This window comes from Mobula hypostoma, chromosome X1, assembly GCF_963921235.1.
Source record: "Mobula hypostoma chromosome X1, sMobHyp1.1, whole genome shotgun sequence".
Lineage (NCBI taxonomy): Eukaryota > Metazoa > Chordata > Chondrichthyes > Myliobatiformes > Myliobatidae > Mobula > Mobula hypostoma.
This window is the reverse complement of record NC_086128.1, coordinates 43,273,580-43,287,486: the sequence shown is the minus strand read 5'-3', so window position 1 is coordinate 43,287,486 and position 13,907 is coordinate 43,273,580. Positions and strand designations below refer to the sequence as shown.

The following is a 13,907-nucleotide window of genomic DNA, read 5'->3' as shown; positions in this document are numbered from 1 at the left end:
CCATTCCCAACATCTGGAATGTCATCTCAGATGGAAGTGTCAAAAGTATCATTGAAGTCCATGAAATTGAAATTTGGATGCTTACAGTAGTTCAATGTACATTTAGTGTTGAGCCTATGTAACCAAAGATGAATTTCACCCACCAGACTTCAATGAACTAATGATTACAATAGAATGGAAATCCTTGGAGTCAATAGAACTCTTGTCATGTAAGGACAACTAGATATCCTTGATCCTAGATATCAACTCTATCAAAACTAGCAGTAAATTATGGAGCAATTTTTGGCATTTCCCAGTCTGCTTTGACAAGAATAAGTCAGTCATGACAATGTTCTCACAGTGAGATGAAACACAAGCTACCAAGGTTCACTTCCTATGAAGGGCAAATAACTTACAATATCAGTATCTCAAGTCCAATCTAAATTTGTCTTAACCTGATCTTTGTACTCAATGTGTAGTGCTTTTTTCTTAACTTCCCTCAGTTCAGAAATCATAATTTCTGATGTGAAATTTTGAATGGACTCACTTATATTAGTAAACAAAAAACACAACTTTCAAAGTTCCAGTTGTGGCATGTAAACCCACCTTAGCTCCAGGAGCACCAGGGAAGCCAGGAGGACCAGCGGGACCAACAGAACCCTGAAAGACAAGTATTTAGCTTAATATTCCATTCTGATAAAAATGCGGAGAGTGTAAGAACATCAGTCAGATTAATTAAAAGTACTTACAGGTGGGCCAGCAGCACCAGCAGCACCATCGTTACCACGAGCACCCTAGAATCATTAAAAGACTCATTATTATATTTCTTTCAAGCTGTTCAGATTAGATATGCATAACATTTAAATTGGTTAAAATATTATGACAAATCTTAAGGGCTTGTGATTCATTTAGAAATGTGATGTACACTTACAGCAGGGCCAGGAGGGCCAGGGCGACCTCGCTCTCCATTCGCACCACGTGGGCCCTGTTCACAGTAAATCATGGTGTTATTTCTATTCCATTTATTGCATATCATAAATACAAATACACTTCTGTTAATGACTTGAAACAATACAGATTATAGCTCTCTTCAATCAAGATGATAAACTGAAACGTGCTGCCTTGAATTGCCATCGGATTCTCTTAATTTTCATTTTAGCTTCAACTGGTCACAACTTTACCAAAAATTGCATGATGGCTGGTTTTAGCCATGTGCATCATGTTGCTCAGTTAATAAAGAATCCCATAGAAATATCACAGGTGTCAGTGTACTGTAACACAGTCTCCTCTTTTATAAGGAAATCCAGATTACTTAATAGGAAGAATGTAGATGATCGTCTCAATTAATAAGGCAAAACTTAATGTACCCAATTATTTTTAACAGCATTGTATTAGACACTTCCTGACCTTGTATAAGACATTCTTTTCAAATAAATGTTAAATTTCACTCATATTCTAACAAATTTATGTTAACTTGCTTACCATTGGACCAGGAGTTCCATTTTCACCAGGAGCACCAGTTTCACCCTGTTGTGAATGGAATGATAATCATTTAGTGGACTAAATAATTACAGTGCAATACTAAGTATTGAGTGTTCAATTTTGAAAGGAAAAAAATGTGCTGAAATAATCACTCTTCCTTCTAAGTGAAGACATTACCTTAGGGCCAGCTGGACCAGAGTCACCCTTAGCACCATCCAAGCCATTGAAACCCTGTATACAAAGGGGAAAGTAATGAGGAACAATACTCTTAATGTCTTACAAATTATTTTGTCATTCTGACTTCAAAGTGTTATACAGATGCATTTTGCATGTTTTACTAAAACAAGTACTTCTCTGTACTGTTTGTTAAATACCAAAAAAGATCAAGCTATAAGATGGTCTTACTCTGTGTCCTTTGATTCCTGGAAGTCCAGGAGTTCCAGGGAAACCACGAGCACCCTAAAGACATAATAAACATTGGGTAAAATCAGGGAAGGAATATATTTGAATAATGTATTAACTAATGCATTTTAATGGGCAGGTAATATTTTTTCAATCCAAATGTTTACAATGAACAAAAGATTGCAAATTATGCACGGAATTAATCACAAGGCAGTGAGTAACTCACATTACATGTGATGAAGAAGTTGCATAATGTTCAAAGAATATCAACTGAAAATCTGTTACCTGAGGACCAGGAGGACCACGTTCACCGGGGCGACCAGCTTTGCCATGTTCACCCTATAGAGGAAAGTAACCAATATAGCCAATATTAAAAAGGCAGTAGAAATTAAAGCTGAATATTCAGAACAAATCAAAGAGAAGCATAGCATGGATATCGATGCAGCAATAGTGTTATCTAGTATGTGCAATGACTGGAGTTAAATTTTATTGTATCAATGATAAAGAATTGCTTCAAAATATAATATAGCAACAAAAGATTTTAGATTTATTCTATTTCTACGCCACTACTGCTGAAAATTCTACTTATTTATGCAATTTGTTCAATGCAAAAATTGAAGTTCACACGCACATGTACTAAGTACTTTTGCTGACTTCTTGGCTACTTACATCATCACCATTCTTGCCAGGGGGGCCAGGAGGACCACGTGGACCCATGGGACCCTAAGGGGTTAAAAATATCTAATTATGAATATTGAAACAGAAAAATAGAAGGATGTTATGTGTTAGCCAGAGGAAAATTGCAATATCTTTAATACTAAATGCAAAAAAAAAACTGAATATGCTGGAATCTATAACAAAAGCAGAATGCTGGAAAAAAGCAGAAGATGAAGCAGCACCTGCTGAGGCCAAAGGTGTAAATCAAAGTTTCCAACCAAGATCCTGCATCAGGTAGTGATGTCATCATGCATACATTTGTTAGGTGATATTTACAGGAGGTAAAGTGATAACTATGTTTCCAAACAATTTTAGCTTGATTGCAAATGAAAATTAAGTTCATAAGCAAAACTGCTTTATTGATTACTTACAGGTGCACCTGGTTCACCAGGCTCGCCTTGGTGACCTTGGAAACCTTGAGGGCCCTAAAGAGTAACAATAGAAGTAATATGTTATTAATAATTGCCTTTTTAGTACACCCAAATCAGTATTATTTTCAATACTACACACAGTATGCTTCCTTAGTTGCCAATGCTTAACTTAAGCTAAGGCTGACTTTTACACTCCATTTCCATAATTCAGTTATATAGAAACTCATGGAATGGTAGTTTATTTATATATATATATATATCATACAAGTAGATAGCAACATTCTTAATGTTTATACTTTTGGATAAACCTCTATTTGTCTAAGTGTCAAAGGCATCCTGCAGTTGGATACCAATCAATACTTCAAAAAGATTACTATTTTGTGTACTTACAGGTGCACCAGGGGGGCCAGGAGCTCCTCTGGGACCCATTGGACCCTATGACAATAAAAGACATCATGTTATGCACTTCAATTACATGCTGTATTTTACATTCTATTGTGAAGAGAATCACATCTACGGAAGAAATTATTCAATAATCTCATTTAATTTAATCAAGAATCAAAGCATTTGAGTATCAACAGATCTTCCTATTGAGTTCATTAATATTTTACACTTTCTTCCATTTCAAATAACATTCTAATTCTCAGTAATTCATTACTTTACTTCAGAATGATCAAAATTGCATGCACCATTATGTAGGGGAAAGCAGAGTTTTTCTTTTTAAAGCATATACATATGTAAATATCAGTCACCAATTCTAATCAGCTCCCTTCATTCAGATCTATTAAAATCAATATAAATAAATGCGAGGAGACAAGTTTAACTAATGGTCAATGGATATATACATAGTGTGTACACTTGTTTACTAGTAGTTAAACTGTAGCAAATGTGTAGGGAAATATCTTTGTCATTTAATTAAATTGAATATTGCATTTGCTCTCAAATACATTGAATGGAATAAAATGTAAAAACTCATACCATAGGTCCAGGCATTGGAATACCACCAGATGTTTTCTCACTGAAGCCATCATATTGGGGGAGGAAGTTCTGAAAAAGAGCAAAGATGATTTAGCCGCTTGACATCAGTAGAATGTATTGAGAATAATCCAAGGTGTTCCACTCTTTTTTTAAAAAACAGAAAATCACCAAGTTAGGGTCACTTACTCCGCCAAGGCCAGACGTTCCAGGTGGGCCAGGTGGACCAGGAGGACCGTCTCTGCCGGGAGTTCCAGGAACTCCATCTCTTCCTGGTAATCCTGGAAGTCCCTAAAAAAAAGAAAGAAAGATAAATTTAATGTTTGGAGTTAAAGATCAGAATGTAATGTACATTAATTCATCTTTGGTGAATTTACTGGTTGAGCAAAACCGTTTATCACTCATTCATGTTACTTTTGTGGATTCCCAGCTAATAAACCCATTCCATCCTTTTTATGATTTTTGCTAAAGCATTCAGAGGCTAAATTGGTAATCCTTTGACTGTATATGGATAGAATATAGGACACAGATTTCTTATCCATTTTAACATTTGGCATCTAGTATGATCAACAAGTTTCGAGTTTGTGGCCATTTTGTGGCATTGTCTACATGATAGGTATATTAAAACTTCATAACTTTGATAGAAATATATGAACAGAAGGAAGCTATTTAGCTGTTCGTGCCTGTGCTAAAATTGAATTAGATTATTGATTACTAGTATCTTAAATGTACCTACATTGGTCCTGTATTCCTCAATATGATGTCTGGCAAATGTCTATCATGTGTGGTTTTCAATTATTTTATTATCCTATCTTCAATAATATTTTACCTATTTTTTGTGTGAATAAATGCTTCCTGATCACACCCCAAACGTTTTGGCTCTGATTGTAAAATTCTACTTTCTTTTCCTTGACTCACTCCACTAGAATTTTCTATTTATTGTATCAGTGTTCTTAAATCATCCTAATGCAACAGAAAATGGCAACGTTATTGAAAACAATAACCTACTTACTCTATCACCCTTAGGACCAGGCTCTCCCTTGGGGCCAGGAGGTCCCTAGACAAAAAGTGCAATTATTATTAAATTTTTCAAATAATTTATTAAATGTTAAGAGATTACATTATAGTTTCATAATTAATGTTTATTTTGAATTCTGTGCATAAACAAAGTTTATCTTTACCTGAACCCTTGGGCCAGAAGGATGCTGAAAAATAACAATGAGTAAATCAATGTGTGGAAATGTAATAAAGATGAATTTAAGTAAATTCTTTCAGATAATCCAGAAGTGAATTATGTACTTACTATTACACCTTCATCTGCTGTAAAAGAAAGATTAATTTAATTAATAAGCTCTTCAAGAACTATTTATAACATTTCAATTACATAAGAATTAACAGGTTATTATAGGAATGGAGGGGTTGTTCCAAGAATTGGAACTTGATTGGTTTGAGATTTCTTCCTGGTTTAAGTTTAGTCTGACATCATCATTGAATCATACAGTGATGTAATTTCAGACATACAAAATAAAATATCAACATCTCTAAAACCATTTGAACAAATACTCCTAAATCGTCATAAAACTCGATATTTTATGTTATCAACAATCAAAGCTAACCAAATTTAAACTTCTTGTTTGCTATCCTTTTGCATGGGAGTTTAAGTACTACATAAACTGAAAACAACATTAATGCCACTTATAAAGGTTCCCAAACATTTCGTATGTTCACAGATATTCCTAGCGCAAATAATCATTGGCTGTGATAGTTTGCTAGTATCCCGATAACTTTTAGCTCAGTATTTCCAAAGAAGAAAACTGTCGACTTGCTCCCAATCTGGGCCCCATGGGCCCTTGGATAATGGCAAGGCTCCATGGCATAAAAAAGGCTGGGAACCCCTTAAAGATGCCAATATTGATGGATTAAGTTTAGTTTCTTTGCTTCATTTCCGCTGCTAGTCAGCCCTAATCCGTTTTGCCCCTATAATGATACAATTAAGTCTGTAAGTATATGTGTTACTGTCAAACAGTTGGCACTGCTTTTTATACTTATCAAACAACCAGAGGTCACTTACGTTCTTGATCGGGGCAGACAGGGCAGCACTCTCCGTCGGGGAGTTCAGCATTAGGGCAGTCGGTCTTTTCATCGCAGATTATTTCATCGCACAGGACCTGGCCACTGTCGCAGACGCAGATCAGGCAACGGTCGGGTTTCCAGATATCGTTATTTTGGTATGTTTGTCCATCCTTCATGCAGCCCCCCGTATCACCTGCAAAATGAACAGGGAACCTAACTGACACAGCACCGGGCGTTCGTTGATGCACAAAATACAGGAACAGAAACCTGGACGTCATCACCTACATCTCAAAACAGACAGACCATTTAATGAAAGAAGAGGATTAGTGTACCCAAATTTTGTGCAAAATAAAGGTTCCTAATTCGAAGAGAAAACACTACAGCACAAATCAGCAATCACACGTCCATTTAACAGCGCCTCTCAGAGATATTTGTGAATCAAATTTTCAAGCAACACGACTTGATGTTTAATTTTTCAGATGTAGAACAAAATTCCTGATATTTTGATAAAAGTATATAAATGAAAACCATTGAAGATTCAACAGATGGCGCTTTAGCTCCATTCATGTTTTGCCATTCGTACAATTTATCATTTCTCTCTCCCAGCAGTAAATGGCGCACAACAAATCAAATAAGTTGTCCCAATCAATTAAATGTGATTTGACTTAAAACGTTTTCATCTTAAATTGTCGTATGCTTTGGGAATAATTATATGTTGATTTGATGGGGTGGATGGCGAAAAGAGGCGAGGCAGATTAGTTTTGAAGGGCGCAAATTTGCGCCTTGACTGAAGATGGCGATGTTGAACCGCGCTACTGAAGCAATGCTTCCAGCAGAGAAATCCTGGATGTGGCACGCGAACATCTGGATTTCGTTTGGACTGGAGATTGTATGTAATCTTTCCACCTACACACTTACTTTATTGACTCGAATATTTTATGAATAGTTTTTAGACATTGTTATTTTCGAACAAGTTATACCAACCACATACTTAGCATTTATGCATGAATTTAGAACGAATTCAATTTATGATCGAATCTGGATTTTGCCTTTTTAAATTGGGACTGTTTACCTTTTGAACATATAAACATCTTCTCAATCACGTTATGATCTACGTCGTTGCCCTGAAGATGCTATTTTGTGTATGCTAGAATAGCCGGACTTGTGCCAGCTTTGCCTCGGAGCAGTTATCTTCCACGCTCTTAGGAGACACACCCACTCCGAACGGACAACTGTCTTGGACAATAGTGAATGTCCCTAAATCCTTCGTCCCACTTAGAGCGATGTTACGGTAACCGCCCAACATCATAACTGATACCACGAATTGACAGATTTTGTTTTATAATCCATTCCCTGGGGACCATAAAATGATTCCATAAAAGGAAATGCGCTCCAGTTAGCAATTTCCAAAGTTCTCTTAGAAATTATTATCGGCAAGTAACAACGTCTTAGCATCGGACACTGGTATCAGAATTTTAAACTACTCTTCCAGCTACAGGTTAACTTTATTACCTAACCCTTACCCCCCCCAGCCAGAAACAATACAACGCTACTCAACTTTATGCAATGTTTCAAGTCTCAGCACGCGGCGGCAATTTTTAAATTACTCGTTATTTTAATGTTACTTAGTAAGCAACTGCGAAAGAAAAGAACACAAGAACTGGAAAGCAACACTTACCATCATCTTCGGCTTGACATCTTCCCACTACTAACGTTGCTGCAAGTAACAGCAAAGTCCGAGTATCCACAAAGCTGAACATGTCTAGTAATCAGACATGTAGACTCTTTGGGGTAAAAGGGGTTCTATCTTTAGCGGCCGAACATGCAATTTCTGATGTTGTGTAATTCCAAGCTTCAGCACCGTGCCCCAGCAGAAACTTCCTACTGTTCCGTTCGCAGATCGAGGGTCCTTTTATGTGTGTCTTGGCTTCGGAGGTGTCAACGGGTGCCACCCACCTGCAGACAGGCTGGTCTCTTTCACCGGCTGAAAACAACGGAGTCCCCGCCCACGGGTGGGTCCAGGGGTTCCATCCCATCCACTGAAATTTACATGGAAGCTTCCTCCAATCAGAGAGTGGAGGGGGAATTATGGATATTCGCACTCAGCGCCATATGGAGATTGGACCAGCACGCACACTCTCCACACCCTCCCCATGAATTCAATTTAATGGGCCATAATTACATATTTGTGTGTGTATATACATATATATAAAGTTTAAACTTATTCTTATTGAAGGAAAGGCGTATCGAAGCGGTGTATTTGGCTTTATTTCATCGGGGTACCGAGAAGCAGAGAGACACGTCGAAGTCTGACTGGGTAACAGAGGGGGACGAGAGGCTGGAAAACGTTCAAGTGTGGGAATGGCTGCCATTTAACTAACCGAGCACACACGTAACCACTTTATTGATATGCCAACTCATCAGTTTTATATAAAACAATAGGAGCAACTTTAAATTCAAATTCACTTGCACCAAAAACTCTGGTCAAAAATCCTCCAAGAAACTACATAACATAAATTACTCTTTGAAACGTAAACTAACAGATAAAGAGCTTGCTGATTTTCTGATAAATAAACCACGCATTTGAAGTTTTTAGTAGCATTGTATGAACGTTATGCCCCATTATAGAATATTAAGTTGTAAAGTGTGAATAGCCCGGCGAGGCAAAGTTGGTACCAATGGCGCGTAGTTGGTGAGTGCAAGTATTGAGGCGTAAATACTTGTTCCCTCTCGACTCGACAAAACTCATTTCGGATACAAAGAAGAAGGTTAAACAATGAATGCATCGGGATCAGTAGGAAAAAAATCGGCAATCAGAAATCGTTTGAATTTAATTTAGTGCCGTGGCAATCGGATGCCATCAAATCTGAACACAGTGAGGTTGCAATACTCTTATTGTTTGCAACAACATAATTTTTAGAACACCTGCTGGAATAATTATCGTTTTCCCTAATGGTCAGCACTCAAAACCCCACGAAGATGATCTGTTGGTCGGGCGTGGGGCAATGGTATTCGTCAATTTAAAATAACATTTGAAAAGCGACTCTAAAACGAGAATTCTCTCCCTGATGTAAGCAAATCTCAGTCGAGAAGTTACCAAAATAACAGTCGGTCCCAATAATCATTTAAATATTAAATGCTTATACCGAAAGTCTGTGTAACTTCCTCGGCTGAGGTGGCTAACGGGGAAAACTCCAATTGCTCGATGAGATGGTCTGTGCACCATCTCGACGAACTTTAATTACTTCTCACAGACTGCCTTAATTTTCTGTCTGATGACGACCTAGTGGTTAAGTGCCTATCTAATAACTTCACAAAACAAAGCCCAGCGTGGTCTCTTGCTTCGGCGCTTTTGAGATGGCACTTTGGTCATTTAACCGAGGCTTGCGTCTGAAAGAAGCAACTCAAATCATTGATTAGATGCAATCCGATTCAGTGCAGACCTCCAGGAGGTACTCCAGTCTTTGGAGAGACAAGCTACAATAGCTCTCAAAATGAGGGGGTTGTGGGACAGTGAAGGAGCATTTAACTATATTATAGTGTCATATTTTGAAATTCTTCGAAGGATTTGAAGGATATACTTTGAAACATTATGAATATCTCGTTAAACATTCTACGTTAGTACCCAGAATTGATCTGTAAACTCTCTCTCTCTCTCTCTCTCTCTCTATCTCTCTCTCTCTCTCTCTCTCACACACACACACACACACACACACACACACACACACACACTCACTCTCACTCTCTCACTCTCACTCTCACACTCACACACACTCACTTTTTCTCTCTCTCTTACTCTCTTCGCTCGGACAGTTAAACGGATAACCCACACAGTACTCGACTCTCCAAAGACTCTGATCTCGACCTCGGATCTCTGATCCTGCCAGCTCCCCTTACGTAATGATAGAAGAATTATTAGTACCACGCTCTGCATTTTATTCATTCGAACCGAAGTGAGGAAGGATTGATCTACTCTGTGTTTATGCTCTTCGTCGATGTTTTGGTTAAGATAATTAGGGGAGAAAGTGAAAAAAAAGAAATAAAATCAATGATTGCAAAGGGAGCTTTCATATTAGTTTAAATCCCCAATTCGCCCCAAAATATAGGGCACGATCGAAAAATCACTGTAGACTTTTTCTTTGCAGCTTGATACCTTACTGACAAGAAACAAAAAATGAGCGTCGAAGCCGTTCCATCAAATTGCAGAATGAAGTTTCTGATAGCGAGCGGACAGTACATCTGGGATGCGTTAAACTCGCTTACATCAACACTCTTCCAGCTGCAGATGGGATGAATTAGTTAACATGCTTTTGGATTTTCAGAATAGGGAAAGAATATCAAACTATTTGGGTTGTCGTTCACGAGCGATTGGGCAAGAAAAATTCGCTTCTCTAAATTAAGTTATGCTTTTTCTAACACTGGGTTGATCAGTACAAATTAAAATGAAGATTTTTTTTGGTTTCGTGCCGATACTATTGGACATCAAAAGGGTAACAAAGTTGGCCATGAAGGTCGGTTGGCTCCATGGTCCTCTTACATATTTGGGCGCTTGTAAGAGGCCGCATCGCTTGCCGGGGGTTACTAGCGTTTCAGGTGTCGCTCCTTCTCAACATTTCGGTAGATCACTTCTTCAGCAATGTCCCAGCGTGCATCAGGTTGTTGTGAAACTCTGCTCCATTTAACATTAGAAGTACATTATAAAATAAGAGAAAGACCACACAGCAGTTTGAACCACCTCCTTCCACCATTCAAAATCTCTGCGGAATTCCTAATACAATCCCAGTTTTCTGCTTGGTCTTTGTACACATTCATGGTGCAAAAAGAACTATCAAACTAGTATTTACACAACACCCCCCACCTTGAAGAAATTCTCCTTAGCCCTAAATAGGCAATTCCTTAATCTGAGTCTTTGTCTCCTGGAGGGGACAAGAGGCAAAATTTCACCATCTCTGCATTATCAAACCTCAAGAATTTTATCATCTGGATTTTGAGGTAGAGATGATTTTATTTTACTTAGAGATACACCATAGTGACAGGCTGTTCCAGCCCAACAAGCTTGTGCCACACAATTACACCTGTATGACCAATTAACGGACTAACCAATACATCTTTGGAATGTGGGAGGAAACCAACACACCCGTAGTAAAACCACACAGTCACGAGAATATACAAATTCCTTAATACAGCAGTGGAGCTGAACCTGGGTCGCAGGCACTGCAATAACATTACACCAACTGCTACACCACTCTACCACCCCAAATGGAATTTGTGAAATATGAGAAACCCAATGAGAATTCAAGAAAGCTAGCTGATGAACAGAAGGGTGATCACTCTCTTTTAACAGATTTTGTTGTCCTTCTTCCATAGAACTGAGAGTAGCTTTAGGATATTTGCACCTGGATAGTTCAACCTGGCAGCTATAAAATTGTTAAGTTATTCAGCACCTTTCCACAGATGTCTATTTAAATCTTTCTTCAACCAAGTCAAGAATAATCAATTGAATCTTCGTGAAATTAACTTACTTACAAAGTAGATCTAATATAAACATACTGAAAATATTACACTTTTTTAAAAGTGAGATCTAATTGAATTTTTAGCGGTGCACTAAGATGTTTATTTTTAAAATTTCTATTTTAACATTTCAACTTCTACCATAATCATATGCTCCAATCTTTATATAGAACTCTACATAATGTTTAACATTAATTAAACCTTGCTTTTTATTTCCCTTTATATTGTCAGTGTGAATTTTTAATGTAATTGGCTGCTCAGTTGCTGGATACCAAGGGTCTCATTGTACTGATTTCTGATACATAGAAAAAAGGGGAAGATTTTACCACTGATGTTTTTATATCATTGCATTATGCCTGTTTGAAATTCTTATCCATTATGTTTAATTGAGATCACGCTTCAACCTTCTAAACTCCAAATGATTGTAGGGCCATTTTATTCCATCTCTACTCCTTAGAGTTAATCAAGTGAATTTCTGTTGCACTCCTTCCAAACTATATCCTTTCTTTGACCAAAAGCCAAAACTTTACTTAATGTATCAGGTGCAGTCTCATCAAATGAAATGATAGACACTTGGCTAGTCAGGTGGTGACTTGTTTCATTGGGTGCTTGGTGGTTAAGGTTTTTATTCAATAAGTAGACATCAGGGGAATGAGTGTAAAAAGAAAGAAGGTATGAGCTTCTGGATAGGTAGATTGAAACTCCAGGACCATGTACATGGCTGATCAATAGTGCTTGCAAGAAAGCTATGATTGCCCTTGCCATTGAATCTGATAGGCTGAAGCTCAATATACCTCTTACAGCAGATTAAACTTGCTGAGATTGTGTCAACAAAATATGACATATTCTTCTTGCAGAAAAGAAATTCAGAAAAAAATATGCGACCAATGTGTCAGCTTCATTGTAAGGAACTCACTGTCTTTTTTTCTATTAATTAATATCTTGGAATTTGGGCATCATTACCAAGGCCATCACTTGTTGACTATCCCAAATTTCCTTCAGGAAAATGGTGGTGAATAACCTTCTTGTAAACTAGCATCTGATGCAACTTCATCATGATATTCTAACCCCTGTAGTCAATATTTTAATTTATGAAGGACAATATGCCAAATGCACACTTTATGGTCCTAACTATTTATGATGCCACTGTCAAGGAAATGTGGATCTCTATTCTAGATCCCTCTGTTCTACTACATTCCTCGGTGCCCTACTGTTCACCATGTAAATCCTACCCTGGTTTGTCCTTCCAATTTGCAACTCCTCACACTTGTCTGCATTAAGTTCCATCTGTCATTTTTCACCCCATTTTTTCCAGCTGGTCCAGATCCCACTGCAAGCTTTGATAGCCTTCTTCACTGTCCACTACACCCTCAATCTTGGTGCCATCCACAAATTTGCTGAGCCCGTTAACCACATTATCATCCAGATCATTGATTTAGATGACAAATAAAGTTCAAAGTAAATTTATTATCAAAGTACATATATGTCAACATGTATAACCCAGAGATATATTTTCTTGCAGGCATACTCAGTAAGTCCTATTAGTATAATAACCAGAATAGAATCAGTGAAAGACTACACCACTTGGGTGTTCAACTAGTGTGCAAAAGACAACAAACTGTGCAAATAAAAAAAGAAAGAAAGAATAATAATAAATAAATAAACAATAAATATCAAGAACTTGAGATGAAGAATCGCTGAAAGCATGTACATCGCTTGTGGGAACATTTCAGTGATGGAGCAAGTGAAGTTGATTGAAATTATCCCCTTTGGTTGAGGGGTAATAACTGTTCCTGAACCGAGCGGTTCGGGTCCTGAGGCTTTCATACCTTCTTCCTGATGACAGCAGCAAAAAGAGAACATGACCTAGGTGGTGGGGAACCCTGATGATGGATGCTGCTTTCCTGCAAAAACACTTTGTGTAGATGTGCTCAATGGTCAATGGTGGGGTGGGATTTGCTGGACTGAGACCAGCAACAACCCAGTGGACCCAACATTGATCCCTGTGGCACATGACCAGTCACAGACCTCCAGTCAGAGAGGTAACCATCTGGTACTACTCTCTGGCCTCTCCGTGCTTTTCTACTCTTTATTAAACCCAGATAGCTAAGATGCTATATCCTGACTCTCATGTCATTTAGGAATGGAGTTTGGCTTACGCTCTAGATGATGTTACAGCACCTCAGCGAGGACAGTATATATTGACTATTTTATTCCTCTCCAGAGATGCTGCTGGGTTCCTCCAGCGTTTTGTGACTGTATTCATGCAACTGTTTTTAGCAAATAAAAAGAAGTGGAAAATTTGTTAATATTGTTGCCTGCGGGAATGATCCTTTCTCTTCAACAGAATTAAACATTGACTAACATCCCCATGAAAATAAGTCTGGAACAAGCTGC

The 13,907-nt window shown here is 37.8% G+C and overlaps 1 protein-coding gene across 1 annotated transcript; it reads right to left on the bottom strand.

Moving 5' to 3' along the window:
- Window positions 1-531: 531 nt before the first annotated feature.
- LOC134340205 (collagen alpha-1(I) chain-like) lies at window positions 532-7,951 on the bottom strand. Its single transcript, XM_063037181.1, has 17 exons — window positions 7,678-7,951; window positions 5,998-6,192; window positions 5,230-5,246; window positions 5,108-5,131; window positions 4,939-4,983; window positions 4,116-4,217; window positions 3,930-3,998; window positions 3,342-3,386; window positions 2,952-3,005; window positions 2,533-2,586; window positions 2,149-2,202; window positions 1,867-1,920; window positions 1,639-1,692; window positions 1,462-1,506; window positions 911-964; window positions 729-773; window positions 532-639 (listed from the first exon to the last, which is right to left on the bottom strand). The coding sequence occupies exons 1-17, from the start codon at window positions 7,757-7,759 to the stop codon at window positions 532-534; spliced, it is 1,101 nt and encodes a 366-aa protein (XP_062893251.1). The 5' UTR covers window positions 7,760-7,951.
- Window positions 7,952-13,907: the final 5,956 nt, after the last annotated feature.

What these genes read in the sequence shown, in the direction of transcription:
- LOC134340205 (XM_063037181.1), bottom strand. Translation starts at nt 7,759, where the DNA reads ATGTTCAGCTTTGTGGATACTCGGACTTTGCTGTTACTTGCAGCAACG. An exon ending in GAACGTCTGGCCTTGGCGGA is followed by an intron (nt 3,999 to 4,115) that starts GTAAGTGACCCT and finishes GCTCTTTTTCAG; the next exon opens with AACTTCCTCCCCCAATATGA. An exon ending in CTGGCCCCCCTGGTGCACCT is followed by an intron (nt 3,006 to 3,341) that starts GTAAGTACACAA and finishes GTTACTCTTTAG; the next exon opens with GGCCCTCAAGGTTTCCAAGG.